The 19,193-nt window shown below is 45.2% G+C and overlaps 2 protein-coding genes and 1 non-coding gene across 3 annotated transcripts; 2 read left to right on the forward strand and 1 right to left on the reverse strand.

Annotated features, from left to right (window-relative positions):
• The first annotated feature begins 3,761 nt into the window (after positions 1-3,761).
• LOC124665294 lies at positions 3,762-4,375 on the forward strand. The gene has a single exon (XM_047202741.1). It carries the CDS (start codon positions 3,819-3,821, stop codon positions 4,155-4,157), a length of 339 nt encoding a protein of 112 aa, XP_047058697.1. The 5' UTR covers positions 3,762-3,818; the 3' UTR covers positions 4,158-4,375.
• A 2,936-nt stretch (positions 4,376-7,311) lies between these two features.
• Positions 7,312-10,930, forward strand: LOC124650990 (indole-3-glycerol phosphate synthase, chloroplastic-like). Its single transcript, XM_047190187.1, has 10 exons — positions 7,312-7,536; positions 7,656-7,859; positions 8,591-8,767; positions 8,852-8,926; positions 9,012-9,056; positions 9,149-9,313; positions 9,409-9,487; positions 9,668-9,747; positions 10,247-10,315; positions 10,564-10,930. The coding sequence occupies exons 1-10, from the start codon at positions 7,312-7,314 to the stop codon at positions 10,645-10,647; spliced, it is 1,203 nt and encodes a 400-aa protein (XP_047046143.1). The 3' UTR covers positions 10,648-10,930.
• A 7-nt stretch (positions 10,931-10,937) lies between these two features.
• Positions 10,938-11,125, reverse strand: LOC124685611. The gene has a single exon (XR_006997588.1). It is a non-coding gene; the product is annotated as a U2 spliceosomal RNA (small nuclear RNA).
• Between the last annotated feature and the right edge of the window lie 8,068 nt (positions 11,126-19,193).

The following is a 19,193-nucleotide window of genomic DNA, read 5'->3' on the forward strand; positions in this document are numbered from 1 at the left end:
TATGTATACACCATCCGTTGAGTAAAACCTAGATTGACATTCAAATCTTATCCAAGTGAGGTAGTTGTTGGTACTAACTAATGCTATAAGAAATATAAGTCAAGTACTAAACCCTACTTGACCTAGACAACACTTGATGGTGAGTGAGAACCTATTTTACTTGTGATTCAAGAGAGGCAAGTGTTGTGATCATTACACCTTGGTAATGCTCATAAACCCTGGAGGAACCCTACCTATCCTAGAGAGTTCAAGCTACATGTGTATACTCAAGTATATGGACCAATACTTGATCTTGGAGAGGAGAACCATGTTTCACCAATGAACCATTATGGGACCAATACTTTGATCATTACAAATTGGGTAATGATCATAAACCCTAAGACTCTAGATGAGTGTGATTAGAGGTATAATAAAGAAGTGATTAATGAGAAATAAGTGGATCATGTCTAATGCATGATCTTACCTTATAAATTTAGATGATAAGTTAAACATATATGACTACCAGACGATGTGCTCGCCAACATCCTGCGCCGCCTCCCGCCGCGCGACGTTGGCGCATCCCGCGGCGTGCGCAAAGCATGGCTCGCCGTCGTCGACACCCACCAGCTGGTGCTCCCGGACCTATTCCCGCACTCTGTGGGCGGCCTCTTTATCAACTACGTCGACTATGGACCCTCGCACTTGTTTGCCCGCCCATCTGCGCAAGACGAGATCAATCTCGGCTTCTTGCCATTTTTCCGCCTTGGATATCACACATTCATGGGCCACTGTAATGGTCTCTTGTTAACCCATGATTTCATGAGGTCGCTCTACGTGGTCAACCCCACCACGAGACGGTGGGAATGTGTCGCCTGGAAAGAGGAGAATGCTAATCCACATCTTGTGTTTGACCCTGCCGCCTCACCGCACTATGAGGTGTTCTCGATTCCACGAGCGCCTGAGAAACTAGTCTTGAACTCACCGCAAAAGAGTGACTTCTCGACGAGATTAGAATCGCCGCAAGTTCAATGGCCACCATCCTTGTGGACATTAAATGTATTCTCATCCAACACAAGACAATGGAAGAAGAGGTCGTTTATCCGTGAAGGTGACGGCTCGGGGACAATGACTAGTTTACGACTAGATCCATTGCAGTACATATATATGGGTTGGCGGCACCAGATGGGGCCAAGATGGAGCTACAGTGCGTATTGGCAAGGATCACTCTACGTCCATTGCAATGATGACGCGCTTGTTGTGAGGTATACATCTTCGCATACTTGCTTTTCCAATTCTTCCACCATTAATGTTTCTCTTGCATGTCAATCAATATTTCTATACAAGCATTGCATTACTACAACATTGGCACACGTGACATTTCTTTGGGAGGACCTAATATTTGTGCATGCAGGTTGTCTTTGTCAGATTGCAAATACCAATTAATAAAAGCGCCCATAGATACTCAGGAAAATGGGCAGTTTCTTGGAAAATCTAGAAACGGGTTGTACCTTGCAACGATACATGCTACATGTCAGCTTCGGGTTTGGAGCCTCAGAGAATCAAGTAGGCAGATAGATTGGGTGTTGAAGCACGATATTGATATTGAGCCATTGTCAATGGTTCGGTTACGCGATATCCAGGGTTTTGACAAAACATGGACCGTAACTGATGATGTCGATTATCTTCATTGTTATTATGATTATTACAATGATGATGACGTCAACGACAATGATGATGATGATGATGAAAAAGAAAAGAAAGAGGAAGAGAAAGTTGCAGACGTAGAGGTGGATGAAGAAGAACTAGAAGAGGACGAGTACGATAAAGAAGAAGGGGTACAAAAAGAAAACAACCAAATGGCAACGAGTGAGGGATGAAACACTGACGATGAAATTTTTCTAAATATTGAACATTATGATACTTGCTGCAGCAGCATCACATTCCTCGGGTTTCACCCCTACAAAGAGGTTGTTTTTCTGGGATTAGCATCATTAATAGCAGTGGCTTATCACTTGAAAAGCTCAAAAGTTCAATATCTAGGTAAAATGCGCCCGAAGAAGTACGACAGGTCGCCTACGAATGGCATATACGAATTATATCTATACACCCCTTGCATGATTGGGGAGCTTCTTGAGCATGTTTCAGAGGTTCCTTGCTGACATTAGAATATTTTAGCAACGGCACCCACATGTTTTTGGGGCCTTGTTTTTATTTTTGGCCATTGTCTTTCTAAAAGTGTCCAGTGATTAACTATGCAATTTAAATAGAAACGGTTTCTTTTCCTATGCATACATGCGTACCTTGTTAGAAAGTTCAGCTGAGGAGTGTTAGTACTAGCTACTTTGCAGAGATCAGACATCATACACATTTAAGGCGACAGAAATACATGCGATGTTCAATCTCTGCCCAGTGATGTGTACTGCTGGCCATGGATCACATCATGTCCCCATACTGAAAAGCTCTAGTAATTAAACCTCGACTAGCTCGAGCCGAGTAATTAACCTTTGGTCTTGCCTCACACCTTGACAGGGGTATATAATGGGATCGTTTTTTGTTCTTATCATATCCCCAGCCATGTTTTTCTGCTGGATTTGGATCGGAGCAGATAGTGATCGGTTATGGATTTGAATGCAGGTATGTCAAACCGCAGATTCGGTACGGAAATGGGGTAGACTCAGGTTGGAAACAAAAATAGGCAGATAAATATGTGTGTAGGTAGATCGGCAAACTATCCTAGAATACTTATGAAAAAAAATCTTGCGTAAACTTCGGCACAAAACAATAAACTAGTGTTATTCGATAAAATTGGAGGCTTTATTTATTACTTATAAGCAAGTCACTAACAACAATTTGCAACACTGCACATTTAGAGAGCTGATTACAGCTTTCCTTCTTGAGAGCATGCAAAACGCGTGCCATATTTTTATAGAAGAAGGAAACAAATTACAAGAAGTTAAGCCTGATTACTAACGATCAGTTTAACCTAACACGTACCAGTCCATTCCACACCTAAGACCTCCTCTCGCTCTAGGTTCTCACTCACTCACAGACTCACTCACTCCCTCCCTCCCTCCGACTCTTACACTGAGCCAGATCATGAACTCATCATGGATCCTATCTACTGGAGCTGATTGCAGCTTTAACAGAGCAACTAGCAGCTATGCACACAATGCCCAATGATCTGATAGTTGTAGACACTCTAGGCACGTCATGTGCAAGTATATTATTCCTTCATGGCGAAGGCTGTGGCGCAGACGCGGAAGCGCTGACCGCCTGAATCGATGCCCTCGATGCAGACTCGCTACCAGGCGGGCGCGGTGGGGAAGTGAGCGGATACTTTGCGCGTCCGCCGAGCGTCCACCGAGACGCAAACCTGGCGCATATTTGGGCCAGGTTTTCGTCTCCGTGAATGGCCCAGTCATTTTGCGTCGCCCCGCTGGAACAGGCCCCAGACGCATTTCCGGTCACGCCGGACGCAAAGGGTCGCTGGAGATGCCCTTACCGTTAACGGCGGCCCATGCGTGCGAGACAGCTTGCCATCGTCCAGCTAGCGCGCGCGAGGACCGACCGTTAACGGCTCCCTCACGCCAAATCCCCAGACTGCCCTCCGACGTCGACCTGCACGCGCGCCCGACGACGGCGCAGCTTGCTTTCTCCATCCTCCGCGCCGCCTGCGCGTCTCCTCCCCTTCACGCCGCCGTCACTGTCCTTATCCGTCTTTTTGCCATCTCTCCCTATATAGCCTCGACCTGCCCCCGTCGTCTCCACGCAGCTCAGTCATACACACCTCCACACACACAGCCACATCGCCAGTACACCAGCTTCTTGTACCTTCAACTATGGACGCGGAGTCGTCGACGTCGGCCTACTCACCCCCGTCCCTGCGCCACAAGCTGCGGACCACCGTGTGCGGCTGCTTCGGCTCGCCCGGCAGCGACGGCGAGAGGCCGCAGACCGGCGGCGGCGGCGGCAGGGCCAAGTGGAGGAGACGGGTGGCCGCCACGGGCGAGTTCAGGTACGACCCGCTCAGCTACGCGCTCAACTTCGACGACGGCGGCAGCGAGGACAGCGACGAGGGCGCCGACGCCGCGTTCCGGTACCGGGACTTCAGCTCCCGCCTGCCGCCCTCGCCGAAGCCGGCAGCCGCCCGCAGGCTCACGGCCGTCGCCATCGCCTGAACTGGGCCCTTCTTTTTTGCTGTAACTCTGATTTGTCTCCCTGATTTGATTTTCTTCTCTAAGCGAGATTGAAGCCCTTACTTACGTCTGTAACTCTAAGCAATTACTTTTATGTTCGAGCAACATTGTAGCGACAGGAGTATAGCAGTAGGGAATCGAAATGGTTCCCCGTGTAACCGACCACTAATATACAGTGAACTGAAGACTTGATTGTCACAGAATTTTGTCTCTGTTCTGTCTGAGAAGTTCGTCTCTGTTCGTTTCGATTAACTGAAGCTCTTGATTAAAATCTGCTGGGCTTTCTGGTTCGGGAGGCCCCGTCTGGATTACAGTTCATTCAGAGTCGAGCCGAGCTTGGATTGCGCTGCAGTGCGGCGACTGGCGACAAAGAAAATACTGAACTTCACTCTGAGCAGCAATTCACTCTGTTCTCTGAACTTCGGAAGCACTTTGCACGATATGGTTCTCGCGGAGGAGTAGAGCTAGGGAACTGATCAGAGCGAACGCAGCACAGACGGCAGAAAAGTCGCGTGCGTGTGCGCGTGGGAATCCGATGCCGGAGAGGCGGCAAGTGGAGCTAGCCGTTTCCAAACGGTCACCTCTGTGCTAGCTGTCGGTAAGGGAGAGTACTCACCATCGCAACAGCTAGCTTCGTTGACTGTAAAAATGCAGGGGCTACCGTACATTGTTACGGCTTGGAAGAGGTGAAGCTTTCGCGCCAAATTGTTGTTCGTCTTTTAAACCTTTACCCACTAGGAATCGAAGCAAGTGGTGTAGAGAAACTATGCAAAATCACAAGTATTAGTGCAGCTAGCATGAATCAGTTGACAAGTAATGCCGAAAACCGTCTGGAAATTACATGCTCTAGCCAGTTCAGCCAAAAGATTGATATGATGGAAGTGATTATTATGCAATTATATTCAACACCTCCCCTAGGTCGGTGAGTTTTTCTTTTTCTTTTATATCTCGTACGGGCGGCCTTAGACGTGAATCATTTGATTTTTTTTTTATGGATTCCACAAATATTTATTTTTAATATTGCGTTGGCTAGTATTTGAACCTACGACCTTATAGCTCTGATATCATGTGAAATTGCCTGCTCTAGTCAGTTCAACCAAAATATCAATCTGATGGAAGAGATCAAGCAATTATATTTAACAGGACGCACGGAAAATAGCTTACAACACAACAAGAACCCAGGCACACAAAAAAGTAAGAAGAAGAAACGCAAACTGAAGAAGATGATGTCCTCCGCACTCAAACGCAAAGCAGAAAGCATACTAACAGGACAGTGTCACCTAGTAAACATGAGGGCATCACACAAAAATGGGTCCAGATGCCTAAGGAAATACACCACCCCATCGCCAAAGAGGGAACTTAACCCCTCACCCTAGCTCGAAGGGCGTAGTCAGACGAAGGAGACTTTCACCCTAGAACTAGGATATGTGCACTGCAAGAGACAACCAAAAGATCAGACCACACACTGACCACTTTGCTGTGACGAGCACATCAGCACATCAAGTAGCTTCAGAACCCAAGACGAAGAGGGTAAACCGGGGAGCAGGCGCCGTGCACGAAGATGTAGAGATGCTTAGCAAAGACGACGACAACAACAACAAGCGTATGGAATGAATGAAGTGATGAGCCCAAGGAGCCATTCCAACTACCATGGTGTTATCACCAGGAAGGATAACCCTGCCCCCTCCCGACAAGCATCAGCAACAGAGATCCCAATTGAAGACGGTCACAATTCCACTCCAACCTTCCCGCCGCCACCAGCACCAGGACCACATCACCGTTAGACTCCTACCAACCATAGCACCACTCGCCTGCTGCACCACCGTACATCAGACGACGCCTCCAAGGAGGAAACGACACCCACAACATCGGCGTCGTCCAATTCGAAGGAAAATTTGGGCTTTCACCTAGGACGGTGGGAAGGGGTGGGTGCGATGGGATCTCAACAATGCTTCCATGAAGGTAAGGGTCGCCCAAAAAACGTTGTTACCATTGTTCACATGGGACTAGTGATTTCTCCTGGCCTCAGCTTACACCACCATATCCCTAGCAAGTATCAAAGCCAACACCCACCGAAAGGAGAGGGCTCGTGTGAAGAGCAAGATCTGGCCTTCAAGATTTGATGCGTGAGCACATGAAGCAGCCCCCGCCACCGTCCTACCACTCACACGGCCCAGGGCATCGACCAGCAACCGCGTACGCCATCGGCCGCACGGGTGACGCTGAGACTCTGCTCGAGACGCCTCGCCGCAAGAAATCCTCTGCGCTCGATGCAGGGCGGTGGGTCGTGGGGATTGGTCGAAGTGGCACTATCATACTCCCTCGGATCCATAATAATTATCGCAGTTTTAGTTTAAATTAGTTTAAATTTAAATTAAACTTGTGACACTTTTTTTGATAAACACGTATAACCACCGTGCGAACCATCCAACCTTAGGTTGGTTCTCTCGTGACACTTATATTTTAAATAGGAGGGTGTAGCATATAGAAACAAAATGTAAAGGCACAGCAAACATAGCTTGGCTCTTGTGGTTAGGTCCCTTGTGGTGGAACCAGCCCACCCAGGTTCAAGTCCTAGACTTGACGACTTAAACCTGGGTGTTTGCATTTACCTGGATTTATTTTAGGATTTAATCGGCGCTATGCTTTCAGTGGTAGGTGACGTGCCCGTCAACAGCGAGGCGCCAGTGGTGACTTCGTCAACCTCAAGATATGCCGGCTCAGTCCCTCGGAGGTGCTCATAGGGGTAGGGTGTGCGTGTTTGTGAGCGTCAGCGTTGTAGTGTGTTCTCGGAAAAAAAATGTAAAGGCACAGGAATGGGACACGAAATCTCCGCAGGTGGGAGGTGGATGACGGACCCTTTTCGGCGTTGCGATGCGTCGCTCGTGGCAGATCGGGCAGACGGCGCGTGGAACGCGTGCTGCTTTCGTTTCCATCATTCCATGACTTGCCCAATTTAGCTCTGAGCCCATCGGCATCACCCGGCTCCGACCGTTGCTGACCCGCCGCCGCCGTCCCGTTCCCGCCGTTCGTCCCTGCTATAAAACCTCACCTGCGACGAAGCCCACCCCCGCAAATCGCCGACAAACCCGCACCCTACCAACCCCCACCCACCCCCGGCCACCTTTGGGCGTAAATGGAAGCCGCCCTCAGCGCGCCAAAGCTTAGGGCCGCTCCCATCCGCGCCGCCGCCTCCGGCCGCTCCCCTCTGCCGTCGCGAGTCGTCGCTTCCTCCGCCTCCACCCGTGCTCACCCTCTCCGCTCCCGCCCCAAGGTGCTGTCTGCTCTGTTTATTTCACCTGTCCCCCTATCTGCACCGTTTTCAGAGGAAAAGCTCTGCGCTGCCCACCTGGCCGGATCCGTTTGATTTTGGTCTCCATCCCAGCTTGCTTGGATCACTGATTCTCGGGGCACGAATTCAGAGTTCGATCAGCTGCTCTCTTACACAAAGAGGATTTCTCATCTGCTGTTTGTCTCCAGAACACCGTTCAGGCGCTGGCGCGGGACGAGATGCTGGGTGCGGCGGAGCCGGCGCAGTGGGACGACGCCGCGGCCAGCCAGGGGGTCCGCATCCGCCGGCACCGCCGCCCCACCGCCTCCATGAAGGAGATCGAGGAGGAGATGGGGGCGCCGCGCAACATCCTCGAGAAGATCATCTGGGACAAGGAGATCGAAGTGGCTGAGGTATGCTTTTATTGCTCTCTCATACTTATATTTGGATTGGGTCTTACTTTACTACGGAATACAATGATGGCCCACCCTCTATAAAGAATACAATTATGGTCCTTTCATAGGTCGAAATATGTAAATTTATTGCCAGATTTCAAATATGAAATGACTTGATTGAAATCCATACACATGGATCGCTTGTTTTTGTCAAGAGCCCATACCCTTATATGTAGTCTTAACTGAAAACACTCACAGTGTTACGCCTATAACATTAAAAATCATACAGAGTCCAGATATCCTACACCCAATGGTGTTAAGAGGCTCCTTTTAAACATCCCTAGAAAAGACACCTTTAATGTAGGATCTTCAGTATACGCGTATGATCGAATTAGTGATGAACTAGTATTCAATATTCATGTGCATTAGTGCTTCTGAAGATCATCATCGCAGATCCCTCAGTATGGATTGATTCAGATTCTCTTCACATTAGTGCTTATCAAAGAAAAGCAATAACACACATACAGATGTAGAAGTAATTCGTAAATTTGTACTTGTACGTCCACGTGATACATGGTGAGGTATGAAGGACAACAAGGCCAACTAAGTTACATGATGGCGTCATGATGTTCAACAATATGTTGTAGTTCAACTGTGAAGCACCAAATGGCATACACTTGTACATGCTTCTTATAATGTTAGGGGGGTATGGCTTGTTATATATGATGGGTGTTAATGTTCTTCCACAGGGGCTTGCCAGGAATCCTCTAAAGGAGGTGATTGAGTCTGCAGTGAAGGCTCCTCCTACAAGAGACTTCTATGGTGCTTTGGCAGCAGCTTACAAGCGTAATGGGGTACCAGCGTTGATTGCTGAGGTCAAGAAGGCATCACCAAGTAGGGGCGTGATCAGGGAGAACTTTGATCCTGTGAGTTCTGGTCTCCTTCATAGCTGCCATGAGCTCTGGTAATTTCAGAGATAGTTAAATAATTAGTTTGGAAAATTGTTGTAGGTTGAAATTGCTCAAGCTTATGAAAAGCATGGAGCTGCTTGCTTGAGCATCTTGACTGATGAGAAGTACTTTCAGGTTCGTCGTTTGAAACTGTATCTGTGTCTTGCGATCTTAGATGTTGTATTTGCTGAGCAAGCTAAAAATGTATTTGATTCTACAGGGAAGTTTTGAGAATCTTCGGAAGGTGCGCAAAGCAGGAGTGAAGGTAATGATAGATGGATAAACTTTACATGTGTAGAGGATTGTTCTGGGTTGCCATTTTTTCTCATTGTACCGTTGTATCTATTGTTAATGTAGTGCCCCCTTCTATGCAAAGAGTTTGTCATTGATGAATGGCAGATCTATTATGCCCGCTCGATTGGTGCTGATGCAGTTCTACTCATTGCTGCTGTACTAACTGATATGGACTTGAAATATTTGCTCCGGATATGCAAGGAGTTGGGATTGACAGCTCTTATTGAGGTTTCACATATCCTTCATTTTGTCTTTATTGATGTACTCCTTCCATATGATTTGATCTTTAGTCTGCAGAAAACTAAGTTTCTCTCTGATTTTAGGTCCATGATGAAAATGAGATGGAGCGTGTCCTGAGGATAGATGATGTTCAGCTTATTGGCATTAACAACCGCAGCCTTGGTATGAGATTCTTCTAGTGCTCATTTCATTCAGTAGTTGAGTAAACGTACTGCTATGTTAAGTATGTTATTTTTATTCTAGAATTTTGATGCCACATTTGCATTTATCTGAGTCAAGAACTGTCCCTTGTACGGCTTATAATCGTTTTTCTTATTATGTCGAAATTTATTTATGATGCAGAAACATTTATAGTGGATACTTCGAACACGAAGACGTTGTTGGAGAAGCATGGCAATGCTATCAGGGAGAAGGGAATATTGGTAATTTCTGATGCTAATGTGTGACTTCTTTTTGTCAAGTTTTATATGCATGTATGTGCTTTGACTGAAGAAAAAACATTCGGTAGTCCCTTAATATTTGTGCTCTAATTGGAAGGCATGACTGAATGTTCGCAGGCATACAGTAATTAACTTCTTCAAAAAACTTTATATGACATCAAAGCCCTTAAATGTCGTATTTGTTTAAGTCTGTTGAACCCATAAACATCCAGTCACTTGGATTACTGTCTGAATGTATTTGGAAGACAAGTTTTACAGTAAAAGTAAAACAGGAACTATTATGCCACCCTGACCAAACTCTACACAGTTATCTTGGTATTATCTGAAGTTCTATCGTTGTTGTCATGCTGAATGTTGCATGCCCCTTCAAGTCAGACATATATCCGCTTCTTTTGTTGCAAGGGCCATTCTACTTTGTCATGTCAAATGCTCATTGTTGGTTTTTTGCTGAACTATTTCCCCAACCTTTATGTATTTTCAGGTTGTTGGTGAATCTGGGCTATTCAACCCAGACGACGTTGCTTATGTGCAGAATGCTGGCGTCTCTGCTGTAAGTCACCAGATTGCTTTTGGATTACTGAAACTTTTCATGCATGATTTTGAAAAGCATTATTTTTTTCTTCCAATGTCATCAGTTTTGTCCCATAAAATATAAATGCTATCAAAAAACCGTGAGATTTAGTCGGATATAAATGATAGCTTTACCGAAAGGACAGCTTATATTTGCTTCTCTAGTTATTTTAATTCTTTGACTGCCTTGAACCTCATTTGACACAAGCGTGTATGTCGACAATGTAGGTTTTGGTAGGAGAATCCTTGGTGAAGCAAGAAGACCCTGGGCGAGCCATCGCTGGGCTCTTTGGGAAGGAACTTTTGCATTGAAGCAACTAGATCGGGCTTGTTTTGGCTGTAGGCTAGAATTTAGTAGCTGCCAGGCCACCCGCGTGAAGAATAATGCTCTCTTGATTCCTTCCGGATGTGCAATAAACATGTGATTTTCTGATGCGGGAAATAAGCATATGATCTATTACTGTAGGTGTTCTAGGTACAAAGAAAGATGAAGTTTGCCGTTTTACCTTGAATGAAACATCTCTTCAGAGTAATATGTAACTATCTGCTGCTCCAATCTTGCAATGGAGCCACAACTTAACATGTTTGTTTTTCAGTTTTGGTTGGGGTGCGCTGGCCAGAGCTGTGGTGCAACGCAATGTCGACGCTTGAGAAACCCAGCGGCAAGCTGCTGAGAACTCCCCCACAAAAGATTAATTTAATATCATGCACCCGTAGGCTACAATATCAGATATTAAACTGATAAGAACAGATACTACACTTGATCTTAGCCAGAGGCCAAGAAAGGTATGATTTGTCCGGTGCCCTGGAATAACAACATAGACATGACCGCTGCCAACTGTTAAGCACTGGTAACTTCAATGTGACACTCTCAGGCAGGAAACATTCACATACACGTTACACTAATTAACTGAAACAATAGACACGACCACCACCAGGTGAAGCAATGTAGATTGTCTTGTAGATAAGGTGATAACATCTTCTGAGAACTCCACGCCATTGGAATCAGAGTTGCTTTGAATTAAGAATGCTGATCTCAATATGGCTCCATCAAATCTGCACAAACAAGACAGAAGTTCAGATACCAGAGAAGAATTTTGTACACAGATCGATTCAACAGTTTACGAGCTAAACGGAATAAGTTACATAGGTCTTATATTAGGATAGATAAGCATTAGCGGAATAGCATTAGCTCCATTTGTGATGTTGATCTCAACTGAAATTGAAACATGTGACTGCAAAGACTTGCTTTTCCATTTGGAACACATAGCCAGACGGAAGCATGTAAAGTAACACATTTACATGTCTTTCTCACGTCAACTCTATTAGGTGGCTCCAGTAAACGAATGCATTAATCTGACATATAACGTGAGTAAACTATGTTCACACCCTTTTTTATGTTCTGCAGCGCAGCACTAGAGTCTTAACTAGTTAACAAAAAATAAATAGTCCTGGAAATATTAGGTACTGCTAAATTGGTAGTTTCCTGTTAAGGATATCAGCTTCAAAGATAACATAGAACTTCTAACTTAAATCTAGGAAGGAGACTACGAGACATGTCAGACGGGTCTTGGTTAGTCACAATCAACAAATCATAGATTTGCTATTCAGAGCGGTGACTCGTTTATGCTGTTATTTGTCACCATACCCATTAGGCAGATTTATTTCGAAACAGAATCAGAGGTAGAAAACTGATAATGTGATCATTGCAAAAAATTGCAATCCTACTCCAAAGGTAAATTGAATTTATACTTGCATTCCTACTCCATTAACTTGACCATAGAATTATTCCTCTAAAATAATTGTTGCAACCTACTGATTAGTATTTTTTCTGATTCTATGAGGCCTACAATAATAGTGATGAGCTAAGTGAAAGATCTTGTCTCATGGTTCTTCTAAAAGAGAATTTGGAACAAACAAGACAAAAAAAAAATCACAATTATTACCCTGAGCTTGATTAGCTTTCCCACAGGCACAAGAAAAATAATAGATACTAAATCATGTAAATAAGAATGTCCAAGTGCAACAATGAACTATCAAGGATTAGACAGGCTGTGTGGTAACTACGAAGGGAAATACATAACTAGGACACATTCAAAAGGTTACCACTTTATATTGTCGGGAAGACAACAACAATGGTGGGAAGAATTTTGGGTCCAAAGTGTACACATATTCAAGAGCTCACGAGCTAAAAGGAACATATTATAGGTCTTATAATGGGCTAGGTATACAGGGACTGAAAATGGAGGACGAGCTCCATATAGCTCTTTAATTTGATTTTTTTTAAGAAATCATAGTTCTAAGTTCTAAAAAAACCTGTACGCAATCATTGATGTATACTATAAGGGTGCAAAATGTCAATGCAAAATACTATGTACTCTAGGCTACACAAAAATGAAAAAAAGTGTGGATCTGAGAATAGTGAACAGTACACATTTTCAAAACTCCATAATTTGTCAGATATTGTTATTTTTATGTAGCCCAAAATACCTAGGATTTTGCACTAAGATTTTGCACGTCTATATTCTACATCATTGACTATCTACAGATTTTTTTCAGATTTTCAGGAGCCATTTGTCCACACCTGCTACTCCGCTAGGTATAACAGTATCAAGAGCATTACGAGAACAACTTCTGTCCCGTAGGTGATATTGATCTCAACTGGAATTGAATACATGACTGCAAAGTCACACTTTTCTGTGTCTAGCACTGTAATTTGCAATCCATGTTGGAACACATAGCCAGACTCATGTACACAATAGGAAAAGAGCCCTGGAAATCGTAGGTCATGCTAACTTAGTTGCTTCATGCCGAGTAGCATAACAAACTTCTAGGTGTGTTTCATAGGGAAAAAAAATCAAACTTAGGTCACGAAAGGAAATTTATCAGGAAGTCATAATACCCACAGTGTGTAATTGATACATGTGAAGCATAGAACTGATCCTATGAGGCTAATTCAAATAAAACAGCTAGTGAGCACACACTATTCTTGCTATTCAGATCAGTGACTTGGGGTGAAAGCACCGGTTAGGCAGATTTATTTCAAAAGCAACATCACGGCAAAAAAAATGAAGTGGACAAGGAGTCGTGCTTGAGTGTAATGAATTATGCTAAGTGAAACACTTCAAAGGTAAACTGAATCTATAATTGCATTCCTTCTCCTTCACCCCTACAATACAGCTATCCTAAAAATAATGCAACCTAGTATTTTTGTGATAGAATAATAGTGGATGCACAAGCTATGTGAAAGATCTTCTCCCTTTCCAGGTTCTCTTAAAAGAGCATTTAGACCAAACAAGAAAAGGAAACAGAATTATGCTCCTCAGCTAGATTAGCTTTCCCACAAACACAAGAAAAATAACCACAAGTAAATTATGTAAACAAGAACGACAAATTGCAATGATGAACTATTTAAGACAAGTTGTGTGATAACTTTGAAAGGAAGGACATAACTAGAATGCAGTAAAAGTTTACCATTTCATATTGTTGGTGAAGACAAAAACGATGGCGGGAAGTTGGTATATATGCGCGTCCTGGACAAGGCTAACCCAAAAGGTTCCACACAAACCCTCTCAAGCTGCAATTTCTTGACATCCATGGAAAAATATTCCAATTCCAAGTCTGCCATCTTCAAAGATGAGCCTACGCGTCGTCCTGGGGCATCAGCACTTACTAGGAGAAAGTACCTCTCTGTTGAAGCTTTGATATTATGCAGACACCCAGAACCTAGTGCAATTGCCTTCACCATCTGCCACTGACTGGACCTCTTGCCTTTGTTTTGTCTAATGGTATAACAGAGGTCACGTTTGCCACCTCCAGGTTCATCGCGTATACCGAACAACCCAAGCTTGCCTTCCCCTGCCTCCAGAATGGCTACTCCGAACGTACTCCATCCTTTGGATGGGAGGTCAGCAATGTAGAACTCCATCCTCCGGGTGTCAAGCACGAGTAACTCTTTCCTTTTAATCATGGTAGACTCCCAGTAGAAGCAGCCATAAGCGTAATGGCGTCTGAGAAACATAGGGTCCAGTGGTGAATTCGATGGTGAATTCACGGTCGACTCACCCCTCCCGCGGAACAATTCACGCCAGCCCTTGCACGCCGAGGCTCGCCATTGTCCCGTGCTCGAAGAGAAAACGAAGGTGGCCAGCTTAGTTTCACTGTGTACCACGCAGATGACTGTGAATGCTGTCGCTGCCTCGTCCTTGCCGAGGGGCGCGAGGCAAGGCTCGCACCAGGGCATGCGTGCCACGGGTGCCGGACGGCACACCGAAGCGGCCAGGGCGTCGGGAACCGAGGGGAGCGCGATGTACCGGCGGTGCAAGGGGTCGCACACCACGAGCTCCTTGAAGACCGGGGAATGCGCATCTTCTCCGTGGTCGCGGGCGAGGAGGACGCGGCCGTCGCGGATTTCCTGGACGATCCAGCCGCAGTGGGCTGGCAGGAAGGAGAAGGTGAAGTCGGCGGCGGCGGCGAACGAGCTGGCGGCCGGCGCGGAGGGGTGGGGCGGGAGGGCGGCGTGGAAGCCTTCGAGGTCGAGGAAGCCGAGTAGGGGCGGGGCGTGGACGCGGCAGAAGCGGCGGAGGAAGGAGCCGTCGGTGACGAGGCGGCGGAAGGTGGTGCAGACGGCGGAGGTGCGGGCGATGTCTTCTGGGGCCGGCAGTCGGAGAAAAATCTGCGCCAGCAGGTGGCTCGGGATCTCCGGCAGCTCCAGTGTCATTTCCTGCCCGGTCGACGGAGGAACGGGGCGGCGGAGGGCGGCGGAGTTCGCCGCCGGGAACCCCTCTTTTCAGATGCCGCCGGAAACCCTCGACGAGACTGGACTGGAAGAGGATGGGTCGGACTAGGGAAGTTTTTTTTTCTTTGTTTTGTGTACTGGCAAATGGGCCTTGCAAGGCCTGTTGAGGATACGTCAAAGTCAAAACTAATTCATATTCAAAAACATTCCTAAAGAAAAGGAAATACATTTGTGCTTACAAGCATGGGAGAATGTTATTTCTATCCAGGGCCGGCCCATAAGGCGGGGCAACGGGGCGACCACCCTGGGCCCTCGCGAGGCAGGGGCCCTGGCCCAGGTAGTAGTTCTGTATATGATAACTTGTATCGTGCACTCTCGCAGGAGGAGTGGTGGCTGAGGAAAACCCTAAAACTCTAGGTGCTAGGACTGTCGTCGTTGGAGAGAACCATGGCACGACAGAGATCGAGGATGCGCTGATGATGACCCACAAGTATAGGGATGTATCGTAGTACTTTCGATAAATAAAAGTGTCGAACCCAACGAGAGACAGAAGGTGTTGATGAGCGGTTTCAATGAAGGATTTTCTGTAAACACTAGCAAACGGGTTTTCAGGGGTATTTGATATTGCAAATAAATAAAATGCGAGTAAATAAAAGGCGGCAATAATAATGGCAGCAAGTGGCCCAATTCTTTTTAGCACAAAGGACAAGCCGGTTGTTCTACTTAGGGCATCTCCAACGGGGCGACGCAAATGGACGTTTTTCATCTGTTTGCGTCTGCGCGAACAAAAACGCACTCCAGCGGCTAGACGCAAAACGTCCGCAGCGTCCGTCCTGACGCAAACGTGGACCAAATATGCGTCAGGAATGCGTCTGTGCGGACACGTCCGCGCGTCCGTTTGGGCTGCATGGTCTGCTCTCTCATCCTTTAATGCAGGGAGGACCCATGTGGTGGCCATTCCTAGCCACACAAATGAAATCTTTCCCTCTCTCTCCTCTCTAATCATGCATGCGGTCAAAAAAATGCGTCCCTGCCGCTGGAGAAGGGACATACGCATGCGGACATGTGGACGTTTTTTATGTCCGTGCCTGACGCAAACGGACATTAAAATGCGTCGTGCCGCTGGAGATGCCTTATATCGACCAAACGTTCCCGAGGACACACGGGAGGTTTTATGTCAAGTGCTTTCACATCCCATCCGTGAATAATCTCTATTGGTATGGTAAGTGTTGTGTGGGTGAACTTATGCTAATGCACTACCCTTACTAGGATAATACATACTTGTGATTAAACCCCTTGCAAGCATCCGCAACTACAAGAAGGTAATTAAGATAAAATCTAACTACAGCCTTAAACTCTGAGATCCTACGCACCCTCATGCAATGGTTTCCTAACTGGGGTTCAGGTTTCTGTCGCTCCGGCAACCCCGCAATTAGTAGCCAAATACACGATGCATTCCCCTAGGTCCATGAAGGCGAAGTATCATGTAGTCGACGTTCACATGATACCACTAGAAGAATAACACCACAACTTAAATATCATATCAATACATATTACTCACATAGCTCCACTACCAACACAAGACTTCTCCCATGTCCTAAAGAACTAAAAGAACTACTCACGGGACAATATATGGAACATGATCAGTGGGTATATAATGATGAATAACAATCTGGACATAAACCTTAATCCGATGGTTTCACTCAATAGCATCAAATACAACAAGTAATCAATACCGGGAGAGTTTCCCCTTCGAAATATGCGAGGTACAGCCCAAATAGTTACAGCGGGACGGGGTGGAGACGGCGGTGATGATGGTGCTGATGGTGGAGATGATGAGGATGATGATCACGACGAAGTCCAGCTCGATGACGGTGGCGATGGCGACGATTTCCCCCTTCGGGAGGGAATTTCCCCCGGTAGATTCCTATCTGCCGGAGAGCTTTTCTCTCTCTGGTGTTTTCCGCCTCGTAGCGGCGGCGGAATATTTCTGCGAGCTGCCCCCTGATCTTAGGTTTTCGTGGGGATGATATACGTGAAAGGGCGGCGTCAGATGTGGGCCAGGGCGGCGCCGCGCCTGGGCATTGTATTGCCCAATGGTGGCCCCCCTCAGGTCCTCCTTCTGGCTATCTCCGTCATCCGGGAAAATAAGATCTTCGTGAAAGTTTCTGGAATTTTCTGATCTTCCGAAGTGCGGTACCCTGATGACCACTTTTCCAGCAGAATTCCAGCTCCGGCAGCAAATCCCGTGAAAATCATCAAACATGCAAAAATAGATAAATAACATAAGTATCATGTCTAAATATGAAATATATCAATAAATAATAGTAGATTATAATACAAAATAGTGATGCAAATTGGACGTATCAACTCCCCCAAGCTTAGACCTCGCTTGTCCCTAAGCGAAAGCTGAGCTCAGTAAACCGGACCACAAGTTTATGGAGTGAAGTGTCGATAACAAAATACGAACAAGAAGCATCACACTCACCAACAGACAAGCTATCATATACAGCAACATCCTCAAATATGATCCACTTGCAATGAATAAGGAATCAACACATAGGAGTATGTAAAGGAAATCATAATTGGCATGGCAAACCTTTTGTTCTTCGTCAGAGAACAATTAACAACTAATAAATTTTCACATACCGTAATGCTCAATTATTGCATCCTCTTTTCATTCATAGATGGCTTTCAACATTGTATTCATTTGGGTAGAAACATTGTGCTGCACAAGTAAGATTAAAAAGACAATTGCATACATCAACATTCATAGATGATTGAATCACAACGGTTCACATGCTTGCTTTGAGATAGAAGTAATAGGTGCACTGACTCAACAAGAAAGTAAAAGAATGGCCCTTCATAGAGGGAAGCAAAGATTAAACATGTGCTAGAGCTTTTTGTTTGCAAAACTGAATAAAAGATTGCTTTGAGAGGTGGCTGCTTTTGTCAACGAATAGGTATAAGTATTTTTCTCATCTTCCATACTAAACAAGTTTGAGAGCGGTTTCGAAATATTTGGGAGAAGCCTCTTTTTATTCATGCTATTTATAAAACCGTGACACTCCTCCCATCCATTGCTTACACATACCATGGCTAGCCGAATCCTCGGGTGCCGACCAACAATCAAAAACCATGGAGGAGTGCCACTTTCTTATACTTTCCTATTTTCTTCCCCTTTTGGAAGTTGTTGTCAAACCAGCTCTTCTTCTTTTTATATCTATCATTTTTTTATTAACAAGCGAGATGAAGCTCACCAGTCTTGCTATACTTAGTAAAGTATGGAAGACGACAATAATAACTTTCACATCCTCATGAGCTAAAAACATAAACACAAAATGAGATGTAGTTGAAGGTTTTAAAGGTAGCACACGAAAAATTACTTGGAGTGGCAGTGAAATACCACATATATGTAGATATGGTGGACACAAATGGCATGAGTATTTTGGTTGGGATTTGGATGCATGAGAAGTATTTCCTCTCAATACAGGCATTTGGCTAGCAAGGCTGGGTAGCAAGCATATGAATATAAGTGAAACAAGCAAATATACATGTATCAAAAAGCAATTCAAATAACTCATCTTGAAAGTACAAACAATCTTGATTTGAGAATACCAAGCTTTTGAGCCAATCAAGAAATAAAGAATATGAATAATATATCTGCATGTACATTTTTCTTTTTCTCTTCGATCTTCAAAAAAATGTTGCTACTGACCAATAATAGATTTGCCAAAGCCAATAAGATGTAATCAATACTCCCAAAATGATACCAACACCAATTAGCAAGAATGATCACACCGCTGAAATTGCAAACTAAAATAAAGTGTGCATAAAGTAAATAAGAAGACTTCTCATTAATAATTCATATAGGCGACTCACGCCAAGGGATACAATGAGACAAAATAAAAGAGCGATACCTCCAATCCGCAAACTATCCTATATGACAACCACTTTATTCATGATATGACTCGAATAAAAATAAAGATAAAGGTGATAGTGATACCGCGACACTCCCCCAAGCTTGGAACAAGCCAAGGGGATGCCTATACCGAAGACAATCACTCCTCAGGTGACATAGGAATCCCCAATGGGCCTGCCGAAGATAGTACCCGGGTTT

This window comes from Lolium rigidum, chromosome 1, assembly GCF_022539505.1.
Source record: "Lolium rigidum isolate FL_2022 chromosome 1, APGP_CSIRO_Lrig_0.1, whole genome shotgun sequence".
Taxonomy (NCBI): Eukaryota; Viridiplantae; Streptophyta; class Magnoliopsida; order Poales; family Poaceae; genus Lolium; species Lolium rigidum.

Coding starts and splice junctions, on each gene's coding strand:
- LOC124665294 (XM_047202741.1), top strand. CDS start 3,819: ATGGACGCGGAGTCGTCGACGTCGGCCTACTCACCCCCGTCCCTGCGC.
- LOC124650990 (XM_047190187.1), top strand. CDS start 7,312: ATGGAAGCCGCCCTCAGCGCGCCAAAGCTTAGGGCCGCTCCCATCCGC. Junction 7,860..8,590: donor AGGAGATCGAAGTGGCTGAG/GTATGCTTTTAT, acceptor GTTCTTCCACAG/GGGCTTGCCAGGAATCCTCT. Junction 8,927..9,011: donor CTGATGAGAAGTACTTTCAG/GTTCGTCGTTTG, acceptor TTGATTCTACAG/GGAAGTTTTGAGAATCTTCG.